This window comes from Rissa tridactyla, chromosome 12 (genome assembly GCF_028500815.1).
Source record: "Rissa tridactyla isolate bRisTri1 chromosome 12, bRisTri1.patW.cur.20221130, whole genome shotgun sequence".
NCBI classification, from domain to species: domain Eukaryota; kingdom Metazoa; phylum Chordata; class Aves; order Charadriiformes; family Laridae; genus Rissa; species Rissa tridactyla.
Genome location: NC_071477.1, coordinates 3906302 through 3931523, shown reverse-complemented (window position 1 = coordinate 3931523; position 25222 = coordinate 3906302). Strand labels below are relative to the sequence as shown.

Here is a 25222-nt window from a genome sequence, read left to right as displayed (position 1 = left end):
TTCCTTGATGCATTTCTTGCACTTGTGACTTTCCCCCCCTCCCCGTGTTGCACAGTGATACCCGTGTTCCTTCATCCCCCCCAAGACGTGGTGGCAGAGACAGGCCAGGACGTCGCGATTACCTGCGCTGCCCAAGGAGATCCGCGGCCCACCATAACCTGGGTCAAGGTAAGAGGTGAATCGAGTACTCAACCGTCACCGGGAAGCAGGATGGCTCCTCCCTGGGGGCTTTAGACAACTCTTGCGTTAAACACCTCTCCCGGCTCAACTAGTTAAATCCCTTCATGCAATACACATGGAAGAAGTTGTGTTTGATGAAAATTTAAGGACCAACATTTCCACTGATTTGGGTTTTTTAATGATCTGAAAGAATGTTGCACTTTCTCAGGCTCGAAGCCTTGCAATGCACATTCCTGTTTTTTCTTGTTCTTTCTTCCAAACGAGTAACTTGAAGCCAGTGGCTGTCCAGGATATTAGAAACGCTTGATTGACTATTCCTGGAAAAAAATGTAAATTTTTTTTTTTTTTCCTGAGTAGTTGGTCCTTATTTCCAGCATTCCCATATGTGGAACTGGAGGATGATGGTTGGCTCCAGCTTTGATGGGGCAAGGCCATGATCTGCAGCCTCACTGCTCTTTTCAAGAATTCATTAGATGAAGCTCTTTAGACGTTTTCCTGCTGTGCCGTAGTACAATACCTGGGACCTTCCCTGGGACCTGCCCTGCCTGCGAGCACGGTCAGGCACAGAACAAATTGGGGGAAAATGCTGGAGCCTCAGTTACCCCGCAGAGGGTCTCGTGGGAGGTGACCTTGCAGCTTGCCTTGGGCTCCAACCAACATCTGGAGCAGAAGAAAAGAGCCTGGGAGGGCAGCACAGTAAACATTAGATGGGGGCAGGGCAGCAGGAAGATGTTAAGGAACAGGAGAATAAAAAAGTGAAACCTGAAGCCACTTCTGCCACCAGCCGAATTGAGAGGTCGGGTTTGAGCGTGCTGCTGCTCGCAGCACTTTGATCACGATCCTGCCCAGAGCCAGCAAAAGCTGGTACCTGCAGTTCAAGGCCAACAAAACTCTGTTGGTTTCAGGTTGTCCCAAAACTGAAGACATTTAGCCTTTTTTATGTGCCATGAAACTTCTATGACAACATCAGGGCACAGGGCGCGCTCCAGCCAGCCCATCTGTAAGAAGTTCGGAGAAAGGCGTGGGGTGTCTGTGCCCCGCAGTGAGTGCCTGGAGGTGGACCAGGGTGAAGGAGCTGAGCCAAGGACCTCCTCGCAGGGGGTTCGGGCAGGAGCAGATGTCCTCGGATGCCTTTCTGGTTTCTCTGGAAAGAGCAATGCTAACATCTGGTGGCCACATTAGTTCATCGCATCTGCCTGCGGGTTTGCTGAACAGGCTGAAGGCTGGGATGGTGGGAAGCTTTCCGTACCCTGACGCGTTTTCTGTCTTTTGATGGTGCAACAGGAGGGTATCCAGATCACAGAGAGTGGCAAGTTCCACATAAGCCAAGACGGGACCCTCTCCATTCAAGACCTCGGCGTGGCTGACCAGGGCAGATACGAGTGCATAGCAAGAAACCCTTTTGGCTTCACCTCCAGCGCTATGCAGCTCACCATCACCGGTAGGGTATCATCTCCTGTGCTCCTCCTGAGTCTCCTTCCTGCTCTCCTGTAAGGAGGGCCTATAGCTGTGATGATGCCTACACTTGGAACGGACAACTGTCTTATTTCTTTAGCTTCTTTGCAGCCTGGTCCCTCACGGGCGTTGATGAGTTGTGTAGCCCATGCACCTCCCAACTGGTCCTTGCTGTTCTCTCAGCTGAGCTGCAGTTTCATAGAATCATAGAATCACAGGGTCGGAAGGGACCTCTGGAGATCATCTCCTCCAACCCCCTGCCAGAGCAGGGTCACCCAGAGCAGGTGGCACAGGAACGCGTCCAGGCGGGGTTGGGACGTCTCCAGAGACGGAGACTCCACCACCTCTCGGGGCAGCCTGTGTCAGGGCTCTGCCACCCTCAAAGGAAAAAGTTCCTCCTCATGTTGAGATGGAACTTCCCATGCTCAAGTTTGTGCCCGTTACCTCTTGTCCTGTCGCCGGGCGCCACTGAGAAGAGCCTGGCCCCATCCTCCTGACACCCCCCCTTTCAGTATTTATAAGTGTTGATAAGATCCCTCCTCAGCCGTCTTTTTTCCAGATTGAAGAGACCCAAATCTCTCAGCCTTTCTTCATAAGAGAGGTGTTCCAGTCCCCTCACCATCTTGGCAGCCCTTTGCTGTCCCCTCTCCAGCAGTTCCCTGTCCTTCTGGAACCGGGGAGCCCAGAACTGGGCCCAGTGCTCCAGACGTGGCCTCCCCAGGGCAGGGCAGAGGGGGAGGATGACCTCCCTCCACCTGCTGGCCACGCTCTTCTTGAGTTTCTCCCTGTAAAGCCAAAGGTGGTGTCTTAAACCACCTCCTGCATGCCAAGCTGTCGGCATGCGTGTAGTTACTGCCTCTGCTGGGAGGGAGAAACTTATTAAGATGTGCCAACACGCTCACAAGTCACCGTCTGACTGTACCCTCGCACGCCGGGGGAGGGAGGAGGAGAACAACGTTGTCGCTGCAAATACGGGGTTTTAAATGTTCGCCGGGTCCCTTGGGGTGGGAAATGAGTCGCTCGATTTCAAGCTACCGCTCCGTGCGTTAGGGGAGCTGTGATGAATGCAGAGGCGTAGCGCTCCTCTTCTACTCAAACCAGAGGTCGAGAGTGGAAATTGTCCTTCTTAGAGGGTAAGGACGAACCAACACGGGAAAAAAATCAAAGGCAAGCAATAAGGTTAAAAATTTAAGTGGAGGGCTATTCCTCAAGCACGCAGGAATAACCAGCATGAATAGCGAGTAGCTTGTTAGGTGAATTTAGAATCATTTTTTTGTACAGGAATTGTATGCGAGGAGCTGAGAATAATTGAAATTTCTTCGTTGTTTGAAATTATTCCTAAGGTAATTTCTGTGATTTATTCTTGATTGGTAGCTCATTTTCCAGCTGGCTATTGCAAACGCCGGTAGCCATACGGGAGCTGGTTTGTTCAGCTGGGACAAAGGCCCTGGCTTAAAAAAATGCATTCTGTAGCAATTTTTAAGAATTTGTGTGTTTCCTTCTGAAGATATTCAAACAGAAGCTTTCTTTTTTGTTTTAAAACGATGTATCTGATGTGCTAATGCTAAAGTTGAACTGAATTAGAAGTGTTCCACAAATGGAAAATTATTGTATGAGCAATAAGTTCAAATCAATGTCATGAATTTTCAAAGTTTCTTTCGTGGGAAGTAAATACATTGTTTTGGGTTAACCCGCTGTGATTTTTTACATCTTCTTTTTCCAGTTTAACCACCAACCAAAGCAGGCATTTATTTGCAAAGCTGTACAGGAGCAAACTCTGAATATGTATGCCATAGCCATCTCCGGAAAACGTCACCTTCTTTTTCAGGCGGCTGATTTCTTCTTCAGAATTATCTATTTTAAAAAAAAATAAAATAAATCACTGATGTTTGTGTTGCAAATGGAAACGGAGTTTGAGCTGCCGTGGAGTTACTCGTAGGCTTGTACACAGATGCTTTTGAGCTTGGAAGGCAATTTAATATCAAAGTAAATTTATAATTTTTTTGTTCTTTCTTTCTGCTTTGGAAAGCCACGGATGTGGGTCGGAGCGGTGACACGTTTGTAGCCACGTCAATACGGGAAGCCATCAGCAGCGTGGACCACGCCATCAATTCAACGCGCACTGAGCTGTTTAGCAAGTAAGTGCGTGAAACGCTGTGACCTGAGACTTGAAGCAGAAAAGGGATTAAAAAAAAAAGAGACAACAAAGCTTTCTCACGTCTCATTTTATCGTTGACAATCCGCAAATGAAAGCTACAGTATTGTTTGGGGTATCGGAGGTTGAAGCTGCACCACGTAGATGTGAGGGTGTGATAGAGCTTCATAACAGGCATTTGGGATTCTGGAGAAATCCGATACACAGATATCGCCTCTTATGTCGCTTGTATCTGCAACGTACGTTTTGTCAGCTGGAGCTGGCTCCAGAGACAGCGCATAGAAAAGAAAACAATCAGCGTAGTCGTTTTGTAAATGCAACTGACTTTGTGTAGGGTGAACAGAAATAATAATATAATAATTCTAATCATTTCCTCGATGAAAAATGACTTCCCGAGTGAATGGTAATTCCCCCCTCTTCCACCCCAATATATGTTTTTATTGAAAAGGAAGACAGTTTGTATTAAGCCTAAAACCTCTGGGTTTCAGCTGTTGAAAAGTGAAAAATAACTTACTATAGCAGAAGAAAACAGAGATGCTGAGGAAATTAAATACGTGTGTTTTCCTGAGGAAGAATACCCTTTCTTTAACCATCTGCGATATGCCGGCAAGCCCCGTTGGTCTTATGCTCTGGTTTTGGGGGTCGAGGACCAGACCAGGCTCAGAGCCTGGCTCTCGCTGCCTGTAGAGTCTCGTTGCCCTGAACAGAGTCGATTTATGTTAACGTTCCTGCATCACTTCTAACTCCTTGAAACAGACGCCCCAAGACGCCCAATGACTTGCTGGCCCTTTTCCGTTACCCCCGGGACCCCTACACCCTTGAAACAGCCAGGGCGGGTGAGATCTTTGAAAGGACCTTGCAGCTGATTCAGGAACACGTGCAACAGGGTCTGATCGTGGATATGAATGTCACAGGTAGGAGAGATTCCATTCCCCTTCTTAACTTTGTGCGTAGGATCAAATTAAAACACCATGTGTAAATATCCAGGAAGTTTAAAAAGCGCAGTTTTGGGTATGTCTAGAAACGTGCTGTCTGGGTTGCAATGCTCTCTTCCATCTCATGGGTTTCATACCAGCCTGAGGGCTGGGCCTGAGGTTACGCGGTACTCAGCAAAGTGGTTCGGTTCCCCGTTTTGCTAAAGATTACTTGACTGGCTATGAAAGCCCTAATCTTTAAAAATATTTAACCATCTAACTCACAAAGGGGTACCTTTGTGGATCTGGGGTTCAGTCCCTCAGCATCGTGGTCAGGGATGCTTCCTGCCCTCCAATTGGCAATGGGAATAATACTGAAAACTCTGGAGTATTTGGGTGCTGTAACAGGGGAAAGGGAATATCACTCCTGACTTTCTCCTCTGTCTTTGTGCTACTTTGACCTCTTAGCTACAAACTCACACGGGTTCCAGGCACTCAGCTTCCTTTTATCGAGGCAGGATAGCAAGCAACAAAGCAACGCAACACCAAAACCACCTAGTGAGGTCCAAGCATCCAGCAGCTGGACTCCAAAGCTTGCTAGCTGAGATTTCCTTTATATACGACAGACATTCCTGTGCACTCCGTGTTTCCACCTATACGTGTGAGTCATCGTGTAGCAGGCATGTACATTTGGGGCCCGTGAATATTTTTGCCTGCCTGGATGTATTCCAGGCTGCGAGGAGTCTCTCTCCGGGCTGCCGGCCTCGCCTGGGCTGGTCGGACGGCCAGCCTCTCCTCCTCGTTGCCCTGTCAGCATCTGCACAGTGCGGCATTATTCAGCGCTTTCGCGTGGCGTGTCGCCCTGGCAGTCACCCACGGTTTCCCTGCTGCTCGTCACGTAGGGTTTGGATGGTCAATGGTGCTCGAGGCGGCAGTAATAACCCAGATGTAAAATAAACCCGAGACCAAGAGACCAAGACCATCCCCACAGTTTGGTCTGCAAGTCACAACATTTCTGGTTTCCACCTCTGTGCAGTTTGTACTAAACTCTTTTCCCCTTCTTTTCTTCTCTGTGGGCCTGTTGGCGATGCCATGCGTCATTTATTCCATAAATTACATAGCAACACCACAATCAGGCACCTGGCCTTCCCTTGTCCACCCTGACAGTCCCGGCAGTGGGTTTCACACAGAGCCCTGAACGGGGTGGTAGGAACCGGGTGACTACAGCGGCCGTGGTCTGACCTGGTGCTTTGCCTTTTCCTTGGCAGGCTATCGCTACAACGACTTGGTGTCCCCTCACTACCTGAACATGATTGCCAACCTGTCGGGCTGCTCTGCCCACCGCCGCACGCCAAACTGCTCCAATATCTGCTTCCACAAGAAGTACAGGACCCACGATGGGTCTTGCAACAACCTCCAGCACCCGATGTGGGGTGCGTCTCTCACAGCCTTCCAGAGGCTCCTCAAACCCGCCTACCAGAACGGATTTAACCTCCCCCGGGGATTTTCCTTGGCAGAAGATGCCAGGGACCTGCCCCTTCCTCTACCCCGCCTCGTCTCCACCGCCATGGTCGGGACTGAGACCGTCACCCCCGATGACCAATTCACGCACATGCTCATGCAGTGGGGCCAGTTTCTGGACCACGACATGGACCAGACGGTGGCAGCCATTAGCATGTCCCGCTTCTCAGATGGAGCACCCTGCAGCCAGGTGTGCAGCAACGACCCGCCTTGCTTCTCCGTCATGGTCCCTGCTAACGACCCCCGTGTGAGGAATGGGCGCTGCATGTTCTTTGTCCGCTCAAGTCCCGTGTGCGGCAGCGGGATGACCTCCCTGCTGATGAACTCCGTATATGCCAGGGAGCAGATCAACCACTTGACATCTTACATCGATGCCTCCAATGTTTACGGCAGCACAGAGCAGGAGTCGCAGGAGCTGCGGGATCTGAGCAGCCAAAACGGGCTGCTGAAGCAAGGGCAAGTTGTGCCGAGCTCGGGGAAGCATCTCCTTCCCTTTGCTGTAGGGCCACCCACTGAGTGCATGAGAGATGAGAACGAGAGCCCCGTGCCGTGCTTCCTGGCAGGAGACCACCGTGCCAACGAGCAGCTGGGTCTCACAGCCATGCACACGCTTTGGTTCAGGGAGCACAACCGCATTGCCACGGAGCTGTCGGCCCTCAATCCCCACTGGGATGGAGACCTCCTGTATCATGAGGCACGGAAGATTGTGGGTGCCCAGATGCAGCACATCACCTATGCCCAGTGGCTCCCCAAGGTCCTTGGGGAAGCTGGGATGAAGATGCTGGGTGAGTACAAAGGCTACAACCCCAACATCAATGCGGGGATTCTCAACGCCTTTGCCACTGCTGCCTTCCGCTTTGGGCACACCTTGATCAACCCCATCCTGTATCGGCTGAATGAAACCTTCCAGCCCATCCGCCAAGGCCACATCCCCCTGCACAAAGCCTTCTTCTCCCCTTTCAGGATCACACAGGAGGGTGGGATCGACCCCCTCCTCCGTGGGCTGTTTGGGGTTCCTGGGAAAATGCGGATCCCCTCTGAACTCCTCAACATGGAGCTGACAGAGAAACTCTTCTCCATGGCACACTCTGTCTCGTTGGACTTGGCCGCTATCAACATCCAGAGAGGGCGAGACCATGGCATCCCACCTTACAACGACTTCAGGGTCTTCTGCAACCTCTCGTCTGCACAGGAGTTTGAGGACCTCAGAAATGAGATAAAGAACTTGGAGATCAGGGAAAAGCTCAGGAGGTACTGTAGCTTGGACTTGGAAGCATCAAAATGACTGGAGATCAGTCAGTGAGAAGTTTCTGCTCCTCCCAGGGCACCCATCAAATAACCTTCCCAGATATTGCTACCCACAGATGTTAAGAAAGGGTAATAGCTGTGGTTTAAGAACGGGGTAAGACAAATGAGGTCTCTCCAAGTGATCAGTCTGGTTCTGAGTGGAATGTCATCAGGCACCGCTGTGGTGTAGTTTGGGAGCAGATTGAGCCTTGGAGCTATTTTCCAGTGAGACTGAACAGCATCCTATCTGCACTGGCTGCCTCTTTCCAAGGCAGGCCTTTATCCCATTGTCTTTTAGATAAGACCATTATAAATATTGTCCAGATGAGTTCCTTCCATACAAATTCCTATGATGTTATCAGACTTATTTTATCTCCTCTCTTCGGTAGTCTTTTAAGTTGTTTTTTTTTTTATTATTATCTTCTATCCTGCAGTTTATATGGAACTACTAAAAACATTGACCTGTTTCCAGCACTGATGGTGGAGGATCTTGTTCCTGGTACCAGAGTTGGACCAACACTGATGTGCCTGTTAACCACGCAGTTCAGAAGGCTGAGGGATGGAGATAGGTATTATCATTGGAGTCAACCCAACGTCTTTAGTATTCTGATTGGGAGGATTTGCTCCCTACTGGGAGAATGAAAACCTGTAATTTTTTATTATTTCTTGTCTTACGATATGAGGAAGGGTCTCCTCTGTCCAGCGCATTGGCAGAAGGACTTGCCACAGTTGCCGTCAATGTGTCTTTTCCTGATTTAATGATTCTCACTTCACTGCAGGACTCTGGGCACCATTGAGGATGTGCCCAATGTCTCCCGAAAATGCTAGAAATTGTCTGCAGGACCTTCCTTCTAATTCCTATTTGCTGCTTGTGTGAATAAGACACGTCTTTGCCTGTTGATGCGCTTGGGGCAGGAACATTGATCACCCGTGTCCCAACCTGCTACAGCAGAGCTGTGCGAGCCCCGGGATTCCCCTGCCAGGGCCTCTACCTTCAGGTGGTGGCACCTTGCAGCTCCGGCCAGCAGCTCATGGGGATTCATGGGTTCGGAAAAGGGCAGTCTGTGTTTGCCTGACACCAGAATAAAAGCTCCTTTTGAGGGGTGTGGGTGCTGCCACACAGACGTAGGGGAACTCTTCTCTTCCTCCCAGCTTCACTCCCCGTCCTCCTCTCCTACTCCTGAGTCACGCTGTGATTACAACCCACTGCAGATTTTGGTATGAGAATCCCGGAGTCTTCACGCCAGCGCAGCTGACTCAGATCCGACAGACATCCCTTGCTCGTGTCATCTGTGACAACAGTGACCACATCCAGCAGCTCCAGAGAGATGTCTTCCGGGTGGCATCGTACCCACAGGGCATGGTCGGCTGTGAAGAGATTCCCGCGGTGGACCTCCGATTGTGGCAGGACTGTTGTGAGGGTAAGGAAGGAGGCTGCTCCACCACTGACTGACGTGGGGATGGCTCTGGGTGGCATCCATCACATGCCACCAGCTTATAGGAAATACCAGGAGCTGGTTTCATGGTACACCATGAGAACCAGCAAAGGGATGCGTGCAGGAGTCCAACTGCCCGACCGCTCCAGGGCTGACCAAAAGTTAAAGCAAATTTTTAAAGGCATTGTCCATACAGCTCTTAAACACTGACAGGCACAGGGCATCAGCCACCTCTCGAAGAAGCCTGTTAGCTTCATTGAGTCTGTCCAAAGGTCCGCCTGGCTGAGGGCGTCTGTCTCTGGCAGCAGCCAATAGCTTGTGCTGTTGAGACTGCAGCAGGACGTAGGCATGGTGATCCCCACCACGTGTCACTTCACAGATTCAGTCTGGAGTCTAAAACTCTGCTGTTAAACCATAGATTGTCCCTTTGTGCTATATTCTGGCTACAGATGTCCAGCTGAGACATGGGAATCCATGCGTGAGGCATGCCCTGTTACACACCTTTGTTGCCTCCTCCCCTCCGGCGTGAGATGTGTCAAGGGTGGGTGGTGAAGGAGGGCAGTGCTGCCTTGCGCTGCCTTCAATCCACACGCTTCTGCTTTAAACACGAATGATCACTGCAGACTTTCCCTTCCTTCCCAAGACTGCCAGACGCGTGGGCAATTCGGGGCTCTTTCTCAGCGGTTCCGAAGCAAAAGGTCTCCTGGCTTCAGCTACCCAGAAGAAAACCCTGCCAAGCATAAGCCTGCCTTCCCCAGGTGTGGTATCTCCGCTTCTTTTACTTCCATTTGATGAAGCATAAGAGAAGTTTTTAATAACTCAGTCCGTTCAGGCCTTTGAAATGGGCATTCTGCAGAGGTCTGGAGGTCAGGAGTGTTTCAGTAGGTAGATGCTGAGCTCAGTCAAAGTCCTCCAACACTTTAGTGCAGAGCCCGACTCTGGTATTTAAATATCTAGGCTGGGTGGCTGTTCAGTTGGCATCTGTTGGCAGGTGAATCTGGGTGTTGGGGCCTTCTGTTTGATGCTCACTTGGAGGCTGATACTGGAGAAGGCAAAATGATTCTTTCATGCAGCGAGCTGCCGTTTGCATAATCCCTTTCACTTCTTATCCCTCGCCCCAGAAATGAGGCGCCTTCTCCAAGCCCTTCCTCCAGAGAGAATCTCGAGTCCCTTGTGGCGGAACTGGAGAAGACAGTTGCTTCCCTACGGAAACAGGTAAAACTTTGTCTTCCATGGAGTCACCCCAGGAGCAGGATTTAGCTGTTCGCTACGGGCAGCCTCTGCGACTTCTGTGCCCTCCAGAGCCAAGAACAACCATCTGAGTGGAGGGAACTAGCGGCAGGTAGAGAAGAGGTAGAGTAGGGAGGGGAGAGATGAAGGTGAGCTCTGTGAGCTCAGACCTCTACAACTGGAGGGTAAAATGCAAGTTTGAGCCTCAGTGAAGGTAACTTGAGCTGGTGTTTTCTTCTTGTATTTGGGACAGGTTAGAGATTATCTGTGCAACAGTGCGGACTCTTCTTAGTGCTGCTGCTTTCTCGTCCCCACCAGGTGAATACACTAGAGAGCCAGCTGAGGTGGCACCACAGGAACACCAGCGCGCACGGGCAGGGGAAGAAGACTGGAGACAAATGGAGAAAAAGATGACCGTGTTGCCTGTTCATATAAGGTCAGTGTGCTTGTTCTGGGCTGGGGTCCAAGAGGTGGATCAGCGTCGTGCTGCCGAGCCTGCGGTGGGACACCTGAGCAGAGAGACTGTTGCAGGAAGGAATGGAGCAATCCGGTGATGAATGGGACAAGAGGTAATAGGCTTAAATGCAGCAGGTTAGACACTCACTCCTACCAGTAATGATTAGTGACTCACTGGAATGGGTTGTCTGGGGACGTTGTGGCGTATCCATTCCTGGAGGTCTTTCAAGAACAGGTTCGGCAAAGATGGGGAAAGACATAAGTATAGGATGGACTAGGTGGACTGGGCGAGGTCTCTCAGGCCTGTTCTCCTGGGACTCTGGGTAGGTTTCTTCTAGCAACACTTAATGTCCCAAGCCCAAATCCAACAGCCTGCAAAGGACCTTTGTGGGGAGAGATATCACAGAGCGCAGTGATGGAGTAGATGGACTGGTTCCTCCTCAGGGTAACAAGGGCATCTGGGCAGATGGAGCAATCCGTCATTTGCCTACATATTGACAGAGATTTCCCCCTCAATAACTGAGTCACCGTGCACCTCTCTGAAAGCACCGGTCCTCTGTTTGCTCAGCTCCAGACGAGGCAGTTGAGGATGTTCAAGAGCACATTTAAAGTCACTGTCAGCACCTGGGGACTCCCGCTGCTGCTTGGCGGTGGCAGGAGCTGTGGCAGAAAGCTGCCAGACCTGCAGTGCCCTGTGTTTAGGGGCACGGAGAGCACAGGCTGAGCTTCCTTAGCCCGCTTTCCGTGGAGATCCCTGCAGCCTTGAAAGAGAGGATGAACAACGCGCTGGCACCTGCCAGTCTGGAGGAGGTGTTTAATGGGTTTTACGTGTTGCAGATGATTACTGCAGGGACCGGAGCAGAAGAGTTATGCAGAAGCGTTGCTCTGCCAGGCAGTCTGTACTAGAAGGAGCATCCTCTGGCAGTTAGATTACAGGAGAGGGCAAGCAAAGGCTGGTCTGTGCTGATAATCTCAGCAGAAAGCAGAAGGGGAAGCCTGTAGGCTGGCCACGCTGTTTTCCTCTGATCTGGTGTGTTGGTCCGTATAGATTTTCCAGTTGAACAGTGATTCCCCTTTAGAAATTTGACGTAAATCGCAGTGTGACGCACGAGTTGGCTTTTCCTCGTCGTCATTTGCAGATCCCTGCAGAGCGCTGCGGGCTTTATAGGGTGCCTGAAAAGTATTTCTGTGTTTTTAAAGGGCTGTTGCTGTTTTGGTGCTGGAGTCCTGCATGCCCCAGACCTGCCAGGCACTGTTCAAACAGCTCGTTCTGCCGCCGGCTCCCTCCTGTAGAGATTTTCCGCTTTCCTGTGCCGTTTCAGGTGCCCTGTGACCTGCGCTCCCGCTCTCCACCAGCCAGTCCCAACCCACTCCCACGGAAACAGCGGCCACCAGACCCCACGATGCTCTGCCTCCTCTCACACCTCCTGTACCGCTGCCTGTCCCAGGACGACCCTACTTCTGCCTGTATTGAACCCTCTGCACTGACGGTCCATGAGCCCCTCAGCCCCTGGACCATTCACCTCTGGGGATGGGGAGAGACCCAGCACTCTGCCGAGATGCCACTTTCTTCCTTGGTCCCCAGGAAATGGAGAACAACTGAAGCTGCTTTAGTGCCACTGTTCTGCTCTGCTCCTCTTCCCACACAGTGCTGTCACCGTCCACCACCCCTTGTCCGAAATGTCCCACGGGCACCCAACTGAAACAACGCGTTCAGAGGCAAAGCCTTTCTCAAATGCACTGTGGTACCAGGAAGCATCTGGAGAAATCTGAAAAAAAAAAAAAAAAAAATAAATATGAAACCCAAAACAACCTCCCAGCCATCTTCTCAGGCCAACAGGAAGAGGAAGAGGACCCTCAGGGCCCCGGCAAGCAGCGTTTGGGCTGGGCTGGCCCTCCCTGCCAGCAGCGCCGAGGTGAACCCACGGCTCGGGGGAGTCTCCCGGCTGTTTGGGCGCTTGGGGACGGGATGCCAGACATGGCCGTGCCCAGATCGGCCGCTGTGCTTTGCCGGGCATTGGGTGACCGGTGGCGCATCCTCGGTTACGTGACCCTGCGAGTGACCTGCCATTACGTGCCCAGTGCTCAAAAAAACATTTTCCTCGACATTCTCCAACTTTCTACCCCTTTGGGGGATTAATTTGATTTATGTTTCTCTTCCTTTTTTTTTCCCCCCCCCACCCCAAAAGTCTCTTTGCCGTAAGATGTCTTTTGACTGTAAACGTAACAGGACCTGGAACAGAACCTCAAATCATTAGCCGTAATGGGCGCTCTCGTTAGTGGAGGGGAGCTGCTGGTTTCTGTCAATTAGTCCGGGAGAACACGATGTGCAGTATTAGACACAGGGGTGAATGCAAAGTGCTGTTTGTGTTTATTGCTCCCAGGTGCTCTGCAACCAAACCAGGACTATGTAACCGGCTCTACCCAACACCTCTCCTGGTTTTGGTGCTCGTTGAAGGTGCTTTTTTAGTGGTGCTAGAACTAAAGTCCCTGTGCATCCACCACAGCCCCAAATCTGTGGACGGATTGGTTTTTAACACATCCTTGTTGAGCTGGTGACAGGGACTAATGAGAAAATACTTGATCCACCAGATATCTGTGCCTTCCTTCTCTTTCTCACTTTTCCTGCGTCCTCCCACCTTCCTTCCCACGCTGCAAGGACCAGAAACTTTTATAAACGTGCTTTTTCTCTTCTTCTTTTTTTTTTTTTTTTTAAATTTTTAGGTGTTTTATAGTACCAAAGGGATTCAAAGCAGCAGGGATGCTCCTGGAACTTAATAGGAAAATAAAATAAAATAAAATTAAAAAAAAGATACTAGAAAAAGGTTGTGATTTATCAGCTGCTTCCTGGCGTGGGACCCGGAGCTGTGTGTGCGTGTCCTGTGCAGACACGGGTTTGCAGGGATGAGTGTGTGTTATGCATGTCTGGGAAGTTCAGCTCAGAGGCAGTATTTAGTCCTCAGGGGTGTTTGTCATTTTGAAGTACTCTTTCATTTAGGTGCAAATCAAGATCCCAAGCCTTGCGTGTTACAAATCAGCTGCACTTGTCTATCGCTTGTACCACTACAGAATCTAATCTGGCGAAGGTCAATAAAGGTAAATCCCTCTCCAGTCTCCTTCTGCAAACCACAAGTTTACCAAGTCCCCATTCAAAACAGTAAGGCATAAACGTTGGGTGCTCGATCTAATCAGATAATCTCCAAATGCATAACCGAGCAGCCCATTTTCCTCCTGATGGAGCGTGACGGGAGGCGCAGACATGCCAGAAGCACGGCAGAAGGACAGCAGAGGGGGATGTCCCTTCCCCACGGGTTGCAGACCCTTCTGCGTTCCGTCCTCTCCTCCCCTCCCTGTGTGGAATTCGGAAAAACATCCAGAGAAATTACACATCCCCGCGTGCCAGGCAGAGCAAGAGCAAGGCAGCGCGCCGGGCTGGTGGGGCGAGATGTTGGGAGGATTACCGATGTATTCAGGTGTTACTTTGGTAAGTAGGGAGCAGATTATTTGATTAAAGACTCCCTTTTTTCCTAGTTCCCACCTGCAGCAGTGCACAGGGCATGTTCACGGAGCGCTGCGTGCTCCTGCCCTCTGCCCTGGGTGAGGAAAGACCCTCAACACAAATATTGAAATCCAGCTTTTTTTGGCGTCATGGGACATCCAGGACACGGCAAGCCCAGAGCCGTTGACCCAGGGATGGCTCCAGTCTGTTCTTCACACGCCATACCGTCGTAGCCTGCAGCCCAGACCCCTACCATTAATTTTCTATAATTTATTTTTTTAAGCTGCCTCTTTCAAAACCCCGCTGCCCACCCAAAATGAGCTACCCGGACCAATTGCAAGCAGAGGAGGATCGAAATAATGGGCCCAAGGCCAGGAGCAGAGCTGCCAGGCGCAAAACTCCCACTAATTAAATGGAACAGTTAAATGACAAAACCCAGGCGGGGGCTGGCGGGGGCTGGCGTTGGGGTTTCTCCGTTGGGATCCGCGATCTTCAGGCGGCTTAAAGTGCCCGTGCAAGATGCAAAGTGGAAATCTCCCTCCTTTGGCTGATCCCTGTGGACGCGGGGGTTTGGCGGGGGGGTTGTAGCGTGTCTGCGTCCGAGTGTGACCACGCTGGGAGGAGCGTGGGGTGCTGACGGCAGCAGGAGCTGGGGGTTTTGTGCCAGGGCTCGGCTCCGGGGGCCACGCAGGCACCCGGGGCTGGTCCAGACCCTGCCCCAGACGAGGACCTCCCGATGCTGAGGGGGATCCGTCTGTGCTGGAGGCTGAGCCAGAGCCAGGTCCTAGTGGATCTGGGAAGTGGATTCCCTAGAGATCCTCTGCAATGGGGAACTTGTGGGAGGAGGCAAATGCTGTAGTGGGGTGGCCCTGGGAGGTCACTGCAGACCGAAAGGAAAAAGGATCTTGTGTTTATAAATCCCGCAATATCCACCCAGCAAATATCCAAACCGCTTCAGATCTCTTCTAAGGTCATTTCCTTAACTCTGTTTTAACTCTCACGCATGTGTGGATGCAATTATTTTCCTATGGAAAAAAAAAAGAAAATACCCTCCCACACAAGTGAGATCAAGACTATTAACTGGAGTCAGCCACTTGTCACAAGAGCTGCTTGAAGAACAGAGAGCTGTGTTTACCGGTGCTCCTGTAAGAAGCAGGAGAGCGCGCTTTAAAATAATAATTAAAAAAAAACAGGGAAGCGCCGTTCTCCTTCTTCGAGAGCAGCGAGCCTGGCTCCAGCTGTGCCCGTCTCCCAGATGTGCCCGCGGGTCTGAGCGTGGGACTCCCGCCTGCAGACTCATCCCACCTGCAGACAGACTGGTCCCACCAGACCAACCAGTTTCACTTTCAGAAATAGGAAGTTCGCCGGGAAGGGCCGGCGAGCGCCCAGACGCGCGCGAGGGACGCGGGACGGCGGCATGAGCCGCCCGGCCGGCGGCATGAGCCCGGGATTGCCCCTTCCTCCGGCCTCGAGGAGCGCGGTGGCATAGACCACCGCATCCACCGCATCCACCGGGGATGGAGCAGTTTGTCCGGAAGCGTTTGACCTTCCTGACGTCCTTCTGGAACAAACTCCGTCCCCGCTCCGTGCCGGAGAGCTGCTCGCTGGGGTATCTTGGTTCCGATTCTGTTTCGCTGCACTCAGAGCCGAACTCCATTTCCTTCATCCCCAAGTCCTCTCTTTTTATCGCTTTATACGCTTTCACAGCCCGGAGCGAGGAGGAACTGAGCGTAAGCGCAGGGGACAAACTGCGTGTCCTCAGAGAAGAAGGAGAGTATGTCTTAGCCCGGCGGCTGCTGGGGGAGCCGGCCATGGGCTACGTTCCTGCTGCCTACGTGGCCAACCTCAGCCAGGGCACCTCCACTCACCGACCGTAAGTATCCCGTGCTCTGGACCCGTAGAGGGATGGAGGCTGGGCCAGGCTGGACCACGTCCTTGCCCAGGGAAAGGGAGCTCCTTGTCCCCTGCTTTTGCCACCAGCGGTGATGGGTCTGAGAGGGGACCTTCCCTCACCGGAGCATCCCCACGGTGAAGCTCCTGCAGCTGTCAGTGGTGGGGTGGGGGCGTTTCAGCACATCCTGTCTGGGGGATGCGCCGGGGACAGAGATGCTGGTCCCCCTTCCCGGGTGCATCATCCTCGCATGGGATGAGGCGGCTCCGGGCTGTGGTGCGGTGCCATGGTGTGCATGGGTGCAGCTTGGGTGCCAAATAAACGGGCTCCTGCTTGTTGTGGCTCCTCTCCCTCTTGCCCTGCGTTAAAGGGGAGACAGGAGGGAGCTGGGGAAGCTTCTGCCTGAGCCCTGCCAGCTCCAAAGAGCCCGGGAGTGTGGGGAGAAGCAGTTTGGATGGGACCTGTTGGGAAGCCTGGAGCTCTGTAGGGCCAAGCCGTACCGCTGCTGCTGCCACCGGCCGGCTCCTGCTCATCTGGGGCTGGGGGTTCCCTCCCTGACGGTGCCTCTTCCGCCCGACGTGGAGCTGGGGTTGATGTCTCAGCCCTTGCTCAGCTGAGGAAAGCCCAGGCTCATCGTTGCATAAGGCAGCCTGGTCCTGACACGCCGGGCAAAGCGCCCCGAGACACCGCTGTTCCCTCTGTGCCAGGCCCTGAGTCACGGCCAGCGATGGGGAACGTGTGGATGGGATGGGTGTGAGCGCCTGCAGCCTCCCCTAGCGCTCGCCCTGCGCTGCAGGGAAAGGAAAGGAGGAGGGGGAGCCTGGGAAGGGGTCCTGGAATGCAGGGGCAGTGATTGCAGCCAGTGGGATGGGAGAAACCCTCCCTGTGTGTGCTTTGGAGAAGGGCAGATCCAGTCTGCTTTGGAGAAAGGCAGATCCAGTCTGATTTGGACTGTGGTGGGACCACACCGGTGAGGACCCCAGGTCGGCTCACTGCTTTGGTCCCATGGCACAGAACGCCTGGGCAGGCTGCAAGCGCGGCGTTGTAGCCGGAGCGAGCGGCGAGCACGCAGACTGTGCGGAGCCGCGGGTCGGAGCTGGGTGGTAATTTGTTCAGCTGTGTAACCCCATCACGTATAATTTCCTGCACAGCTTCTCAGACGCTGGCGATCCCAGCTAATGACGAAACCTTCGGCTTCTCACCTCCCGGCTGTGTCAGGCTGGAGGAAGCAGCCCCGCGCTCCCGTGCGTCCTGCTGGGTCGGGACCCAGCCACAAACCTGCCTTTTCTTGCCAGAGATTTGGTGATGAATCTTGGCACTGATGGGGCACGAAGAGGGGTTTGGCTGGGTCCTGCCTCCTGGCTGGGTGCTGCTGAGGTCCCCAACCAGCGCTGCCACGTCTGGAGCAGCACAGGGCAGTTCCTGGGGGTGTTTTCATTGATGAGGTTTGCTCACGGGCTCTGAGAGCTGGTTGTGTCCATGAGCCGCCGGTCAAGATGTGCAAAGCGACCCTGAGCTGTGGCTCTCGTGGCAGGACATGTGGGTGCAAACCCACCAGAGCGTCCTCTGCTCAGCACCGGGTGGTTGGTGCTTTATTCCCCGCAGGCCGTCAGCCCAGGTGCTCACCTCACTCCTGCACTGAGCCAGGGTTGCAAACTTCCTGATTTGGGGATGGAGCTGAGACCTGGCCAGCTCGACACAGCGGTGACCAGACACTGCTGGAGGAAATGGTTTGCAGCCCACAAAGCTGCGATAAAATGCACCATGTGCCTGCAAAACCAATGGGCTGAAGCAGCCCCGATGCAGGCTGGCAGTGGCGGGGGTGTGCCGGCAGCCGCGTTGGCAGGCTCTGAGCCATGGGCTGACCACCGTGCTGCTCGCTCGGTGGCTACCAGCGATGAGCAGATGGTGGGAGGGAGCTGCTCGCAGTCAGAAGGTGCAGGAGCCCCTGGCCTGGATGCGGGACCATCCCTGCCCCATCTCTTACCCCCATCTCTTACCCCCTTCGCTCTGCTCCCCCAGCTGGTACTTCAGCAAGATCAGCCGAAACGAAGCGGAGCAGCTCCTCCTCTCGCCTCCCAACCAGCACGGCTCCTTCCTCGTCCGGGACAGCGAGAGCAGCAAGGGCGAGTACTCTCTCTCAGGTAATTTTGTGGCAATTATCCCGAGAAAATGAGCAGAGGGAAAGGAACCAGGCTGTTCCTTAGGGGCAGCTCCTGGCTTGGTCAGCACGGGGTGAAAAACACGGAAATAAGTTTAAAGCGCTTTACGGCCTCAAGTGAATCGGCCGCTTTCTAAAAGCGTGGGGAAAGCTAATAGATGCAGGTATGGATTGCCAAATTACCGTGGCAGAGGAAAGTACGTTGCTCCCGCCCAGGATATGAAAGCCATAAGCAATTGACAGCGGCTTAATGATGGTTTCGTGGCGCTAACTCCCAGGATTTAATTCCAGCGGCTTTTGTCATCTGAGGCTTGTCTAAAACCACGCCGTCACTCCAGGTGGCCAAGGCCTGGGCTGCTCCCGCCTACAGAAATCTGAATTCAGGGAGTTTCGGACCAGGCAGCGTCGTTATGATCTGGTCCGATGCGTGTAAAATCAATCCTGAGAAATTCCCAGCGAATGCTGCATCCCACCCATCACCCCCGGGCTGCAGCCTGTGGGAGCTCCGGCTGCCCTGGCTTCATCCAGCAGCCCCGGCTTCATCCAGCAGCCCCGAACTCTGCCGCTCTCTGAGCGGTTCGTTTGCATGGGGGATTATCCCCGCTAATAAAGCATCACCTCCCTGGTCCAAACGAGCCCCACACGGCCAGGAGTCTTCTGAGCCCGGAGGCGGGAGCAAAGGGGGTGATGGGGAGGGGGATGTAATACCCCAGGGGCAAATTGGGTTGCTTTAGGGTGAATTAATCATAGAATTGCCCAGGTTGGAAGGCACCTTTCAGATCATCGAGTCCAACCACCAACCTAACGCTGACAAAAGCCATCACTAAACCGCATCTCTAAGCACCATGTCTACCCGTCTTTTAAATCCCTCCAGGGATGGTGCCTCAACCACTTCCCTGGGCAGCCTGTTCCAACGCTTAGTACCACTTTCAGTGTAAAAATTTTTCCTACTATCCAATCTAAACTTCCCCTGGTGCAACTTGAGGCTGTTTCCTCTTGTCCCATCGCCTGTTCCTTGGGAGAAGAGACCGACCCCCCCGGCTCCCCCCTCCTTTCAGGGAGCTGCAGAGAGTGAGAAGGTCTCCCCTCAGCCCCCTTTTCTCCAGGCTGGACACCCCCAGCTCCCTCAGCCGCTCCTCACCAGACTCGTGCTCCAGACCCCTCACCAGCTCCGTTGCCCTTCTCTGGACACGCTCCAATGTCTTTTCTGTGGTGAGGAGCCCAAAACTGGACACGGCACTCGAGGTGGGGCCTCACCAGTGCCCAGTACAGGGGGAAAATTAATAGAGCAGGTGCCTGGAAAGGAGAGAGGGTGAGAGTCAGCAGGGAAGTGGGAAGGAGCCGGCGATGGCACGAGCTGAGTTTTTCCCCCTCCTGGGCTTCCCCGCAGTGCGCAACCACGCCAAGGTCAGCCACTTCCGAATCTGCAAGAGCCCCGGGGGCAGCCTCTACATCCAGAAGGGACATCCCTTCCCCGACATGGAGGAACTCCTCGCCTTCTACACCAAGCACTGGAAGGTCATCCAGAGCCCCTTGCTGCAGCCCTGCAGCCCCGCGGTGCGTACGCCAACAGCGTGGCTCGGCCGAGCTCCCAAAGGTGGCCAGGGTGGAAAAAAGGAAAGAGAAATTAGGAAAAAATAGAAATAATTGGTCTATCCACTTGGGATTTGAGGTTTATTAAACTAAATTTAAAATACACCATTAGCATAGCTGCAAGCATCACCTCTTATCATCCATGTTAAGGCCGGGCATTGCATTTATATGTATTTTTGACCAGCCAAAATGCACAGGCTTTTCTGAAATATCTTCCCTGAAATGTCTTCTCCATCTCAAAGACTAGAAACCGCGTAGTTACAAATCCCTTCAATACTGAATCTGGAAATACCGGCGCTTCCAATGTTTTTCCTAGAGTATAAGACCACATTGCTTTTATATAGTTTTTATGCCAATTAGTGTGGCACCCATAAATCCAATTAGAGTATTAATCCCAAATTGCCGACTCATTTCCTGATTAGAATTCCATTCACCAATTATGCCTTAGAAATGACAATTAAATATGTGAATAATTCGAGAGTGAAATTAAAAGGTGTAAGATAAAAGAAATTCTTAATGAGCCAAAGTCTAAATCAGCCATAATATGCAATAATATTCATTTACCCATTTCTATTTATTGGCGGAAATGGAGAAAAGCCACATTTGAGGTTTGATGAGGAGGGAATTATGACTTGAATTCCTGGTATTTCATATAGTCTCCAAAAATCTCCTCCCTTGCACACGTTGGCTCCCAGCAGAGGATGCCCCACATGCTTTGTGCCCCCAGTGAACAGAGGGGAAAGCAACGCCCGGGTTCCAGCCCCAGTGGAATGTGGGTGGTGGAGCACCATGTCCTGCTCACTCCTCCACGGCCACTGGGCCTTGGTGGGCATCAAGAGCTGGTGCAGGCTCCACCAGCAGGTCCTGCCCGGCTGGTCCAAGCGTGCAATGCCCATTTCACAGACCCCCCCCGAGAGGGACGGCTGGGAGCGCCCGCGCTGGGAGTTCACCCTGCGGAGGAAGCTGGGAGAGGGCTACTTCGGAGAGGTGTGGGAGGGACTGTGGAGGAACACGGTGCCGGTGGCCATCAAGATCATAAAAGGTAGGTGGAGGAGCAGATGGTAACAGTGGACAACTGGGTCTCTCGTCCACTGCCACATCTTTCACCCCCTTTTGTTTCCGAGTCCTCCTGGTCACTGTGTCTGTGTTATCAAGGAAACTGTGGTAGGACCTGGCCAGTAGCCACTGTACTTCTTCTGTGTACCCACCTAAGCTTGGGCTTCACCTTTATAAATCATCTCTGCCCAATGGTTTTGTGATAAGTCAAGTCCTGACGGGACTATGATTCTGAAAATGGGATCCAAAGCCCTGTGGAAAACACCTCTGAGTGTCTGGATCTGAGACATAGGGTGTGCAGACGTGAACTTCGAGAGCAGGGGTGGGCTGTGAGGAGGAAAAAGGTCCTCGTCCCAGTTGGAGGTGCTGAGGTCCCAACATCCATGTGAGAAAGTAGCTCACAACAGTCTTGTTGGCTTTCTCCCCCAGCTGACATGAAGGCAGAAGACTTCACCAAGGAGATTCAGAACCTGAAGCGCCTGAGGCATGAGAAGCTGATCCAGCTGCATGCTGTCTGCTCGCTAGATGAGCCCGTGTATATCATCACTGAGCTCATGCGGAAAGGCAACCTCCACAGCTACCTCAACAGTGAGTACCGGCAATGGCACTGTGGGGAATGGGCTCCTGGGGCAGCACTTCCCTGCAAATGCTTTCCATGCCCTGGAATGGCATGGCCTGGAATGGCCCTACGAACCCAAGTGAGGACCCTAAGAGAGAGAAAGCCTTGTTTCCACCCAGCTTAGATCAGTGGTAATGCAGAGAAATCCATGGGAGCTTGGCAGAGATGGTCTTGGGTGAACCCAGGATCCATAGATGCAGTCTGGTGTGATCCTTTGGGTGTCCATATGGGTTGAGTCCATTTCAATCCCAGGGAGCCCAACTGCGCTGGTAGGGACCTTCCTCCCTCCTTGTTCACCCACCTGTGGGCTGCCAGCTCCCATCAGTGGAAAGGAACCTCTCTCCTGTGTTTGGGCAACTCTGCCTTCATTAGGAATGAAACGCCTGAACCTCCTCCTGGGTCCAGCAGCATAGTTTTGTTCACCCGCAGAGCTGGTAACAGGCCACGGTCCATTCATCACCTGGCCATCAGTTTATTTTCCTTGGCTTTCTTTTCCTGACTCAGTAATTAGTCCTGAAGGGAAACAAGACAAACAGCTCTCACCAAGACCTGTTTTTCTACTGGGTACACCCCCCTCCTCCCCTACACTGACCTCGTTTTTAGCTGGGCCTCCAGCAGCATTTGGTGCCGGAGGAGCTGGAGCTTGCAGGTAGGACGGGTTGAGAGGCCTGGCTGGAGATTTGCATGGCAGAAGGTCACCTTTAGCTTCGAATGAGCCGTGGACGTCTGTGTCCTCATTGCAGCACAGGGTGCCTTTCAGAGCTCACCCCAGTCCCATTCCCAAGGAGCACATGGCCATGCTGAACTTCCCATGTGGCACAACCAGGACGGTCAGGCAGGACCTAAGGTTTTACACGTTCCCTGGGTCCCATGTTGTCAGCACAAGGTCTCCTTCCAAACCACAACACCCAAAATAGATGTTGCTAGACTGCAACCAACGCTCGGATTGTCTGGGTTAACAGGTCCTGAAGGGAAGTCCCTGGGCACCTCCCACCTGCTCAACATCGCCTGCCAAGTGGCAGATGGGATGAGGTACCTGGAGGAGAAGCACATTGTCCACCGGGATCTGGCGGCCAGAAACATCCTGGTGGGAGAGGAACTCACCTGCAAAATCGCTGATTTTGGACTTGCCCGGCTCCTCAAGGTTGGTCAGTGGGATGCTGTGGTCCCTCCTATCACCCCAGGCCGCCAAGCTGCTCCATGCTTCAGCTGTTCCCTTGCTGTCCCCTTTCCCAGCCCACAACCCCAGCAAACACTCAAAAGCAGTGGCTGCGTGCATCATACCATCTCTCATGCCCCACCTCCCATTGCTTTTTAGGATGACATTTATTCCACCAGCAGCAGCACGAAAATCCCAGTGAAGTGGACAGCCCCGGAGGCAGCCAACTACCGCACCTACTCCCTCAAGTCCGATGTCTGGTCCTACGGGATTCTGCTCTACGAAGTCTTCACGTACGGACAGATCCCGTATGAAGGTAGGGCCACCAGCCCCCTCCAGTGCCGCTCCGTCCACACACCAGGCAGCTTGCCCATGGTCCCCAAAAGCCAACGCGTCATGAATTGTTATATTTTCCCTTCCCCGAGGGATGTGGAAGCAGCTCGTAGAGCATGAGCAAGTTCTTGTCCACTTTGGGGATTGCTTAGAGGGATTTGAGCAAGTTTTTGTCCACTTTGGGGATTGCTTAGAGGGATTTTCAGTGCTTGCAGAGGGGGTGCCGGAGCCGGGGACAGGAAGGTGGTATGGACTGGATGATCTCTCACAGCCTCTACCAACCTTGTGGCAGAGAGACACCATTTCACAGCAGCGTCAGTTGACGTCTTGGCCCGTTGTGGGTGTACCTTCAGGGCATCCTTTGGGGACATTAGATTGAGGGGCACCTTCTCCTTCCTTGCAGGAATGACAAACCAAGAAACCGTACGGCAAATCACCAGGGGCTACCGCCTTCCCCGGCCCAGCTCCTGCCCTCCCGAGATCTACAGCATCATGCTGGAGTGCTGGAACGTCAACACGGAGGAGCGTCCTACCTTCCTGGCTCTGCGGGAGAAGCTGGGCTTCATCTACAGACGGCTGCTCAGCTCCCTCTCCTGAGGGACCCCTTCCCACCATCCTTCCTGCACGAGCCTCTCCAGGCCAGCTCTTGCCAAGCGGCTCCTTCCTCCTGGTTTGGTTTGCCGTCTGGCAGGGCTCCAAGAAAAGCACAACCCACCCCAAAAAACAGCCCGTGTCCCCTCTCGCTCAGGATGCAGGGAGGTGGACAAAGGAGAAGGCAATGAGTTGGGGAGAACTCGGTGCCAGCGCTTGGCAGTGCAGCAGTCTGGAAAAGCCCCGTGGCAGCGAAGGCATCACCCAGAGTTTACATCTTCATTCAGCCAGTAGGGTGGGAGGTCCCTGCCGCTCCCCACGCCGACGTGAAGGTTTGTAGTTTGTGTTGAGTTGTGGCTCCACTTGATTTTTCTTGTAGCGTGTGTCCGGTGTATTTATCAATAAATGTGTGTGCATCCAGCCACGTGAGTCCTTGCGGGGCATCGCTGGACCCTCGGCCCTCGCCACGCTGCTCCCCTCCCTGCCCAGGAAGCAATCGTTTGCGACCAGTCCCGCTCTTGCAACCGCAGATATAACCTTTTTTGTGTCTATTTGGTCTCTGTTCATGCAGGTGTGCATTAAACTGTGTGCCTCTGCCACCCCTATCCCAGGCAGCAGCCCTGCTTGCCCCGAGGACCCTGCACAGGCATCTCCTGCCGGGGCTCTGGCTCGTTGCCTTCCTCACCATCGTGTGGTTATTCCAAGAAAAATGGATGTCTTGGCTTCAAATATTTAACACCTGCTTAGCCCAGGTGCAGGCAGCACTTGGTAAAAAGCTGCTTTGCTCTTCATCGCACCCATGGTGCAAAGCCAGGAGATGCTGCCACCGCTCCCCAGCTCCTTGCCCTACGCCGGGGTACGGCATCGCAGGGGGACCTTGGGGGACCTTTTGTCCCCCCACGCACGCTCTGGGAGGCCGGGCTGTCCTTGGCGGCAGTGGAAGGACTCGGTGAAAAGCGTCCCCGGGAGCAGTGCCAGAGCGGGAGGCCGGGACGGGCAGCCTGCCTGGGGCTGCTTGAGCACCGATGCGCTCGGCGCACTGGTGGTGGGGAGAACGCCCTGCGGGGGGGGGGGTGACAGCCCACCTCCCGCAGCCGGGACTGCTGGGGTTTAGGGTTCCTCCCGACAAGCCCACGGGGCCTGTTTGCAGGAGACGGGGGGGAGCGGTAGGACTGGAGCAACGGCAGAGCTGGAATGTATCACGTTAATAAAGTTTATGCAACACGCTCCACGCCTGAGCCGCCCCCGCGCTGGGCGGAACGGCAGAAACGAGTCGGGCTGTTAATTGGGCAAGTCTCCGTGCGCGAGGGGCCTGCAAAGGGGATGCAGGAATGCGGTTTAGGTGCGTGATAAATTCGGATCCGGCCACGCTTCCTCTGACGCCCGAGCAAGGGTGAGGGGCTGCCGAGCCCTCGTGAGCTGCAGCTGTGCCCCGGGGAAGGCAGCAGCTCCGCGTTAGACCGTTCGCAGCTGGAAAAAGCTAAAAAAAGGTTGGGTTTGCTGCGGCGTTTGGACGCGGTTGCAAGAGGAAACCCTCACCTTGCAAAGCATTTTGCAGCCTGATCAAACACCTGCGCGCTGAGCACACGTGCGCACAGCCCAGGTCCCCTCCCATGAGAAACTGAAGCCCGAAGCCGCGGCCGGCGGGCGATGGGTTTATTGACCGTCACCGAAGCGCTGGGACAC

The 25222-nt window shown here is 53.4% G+C and overlaps 2 protein-coding genes across 7 annotated transcripts in view; both read left to right on the top strand.

The window, feature by feature from the left end:
• The window catches only part of PCMTD2 (protein-L-isoaspartate (D-aspartate) O-methyltransferase domain containing 2), a 62142-nt gene extending 49713 nt beyond the window's left edge, over positions 1 to 12429 (top strand). For 4 of the 6 annotated variants that reach the window (XM_054218039.1, XM_054218038.1, XM_054218042.1 and 1 more), the window contains 10 exons: positions 56 to 168; positions 1465 to 1621; positions 3665 to 3773; positions 4547 to 4704; positions 5973 to 7476; positions 7947 to 8081; positions 8725 to 8933; positions 9592 to 9706; positions 10070 to 10163; positions 10497 to 12429. In XM_054218039.1, the coding sequence (XP_054074014.1) occupies positions 56 to 168; positions 1465 to 1621; positions 3665 to 3773; positions 4547 to 4704; positions 5973 to 7476; positions 7947 to 8081; positions 8725 to 8933; positions 9592 to 9706; positions 10070 to 10163; positions 10497 to 10592 (2690 nt within the window). In that variant the 3' untranslated portion in view covers positions 10593 to 12429. The remainder of the gene's footprint in view (positions 1 to 55; positions 169 to 1464; positions 1622 to 3664; positions 3774 to 4546; positions 4705 to 5972; positions 7477 to 7946; positions 8082 to 8724; positions 8934 to 9591; positions 9707 to 10069; positions 10164 to 10496) is intronic. The other 2 variants (XM_054218040.1, XM_054218041.1) reach the window with 2 other exon arrangements.
• A 3221-nt stretch (positions 12430 to 15650) lies between these two features.
• On the top strand, positions 15651 to 23682 carry SRMS (src-related kinase lacking C-terminal regulatory tyrosine and N-terminal myristylation sites). The gene is made up of 8 exons (XM_054218800.1): positions 15651 to 16006; positions 18047 to 18168; positions 19576 to 19742; positions 20682 to 20820; positions 21264 to 21422; positions 22416 to 22597; positions 22772 to 22928; positions 23349 to 23682. Exons 1-8 carry the CDS (start codon positions 15651 to 15653, stop codon positions 23540 to 23542), a joined length of 1476 nt encoding a protein of 491 aa, XP_054074775.1. The 3' UTR covers positions 23543 to 23682.
• The last annotated feature ends 1540 nt before the right edge of the window (positions 23683 to 25222 follow it).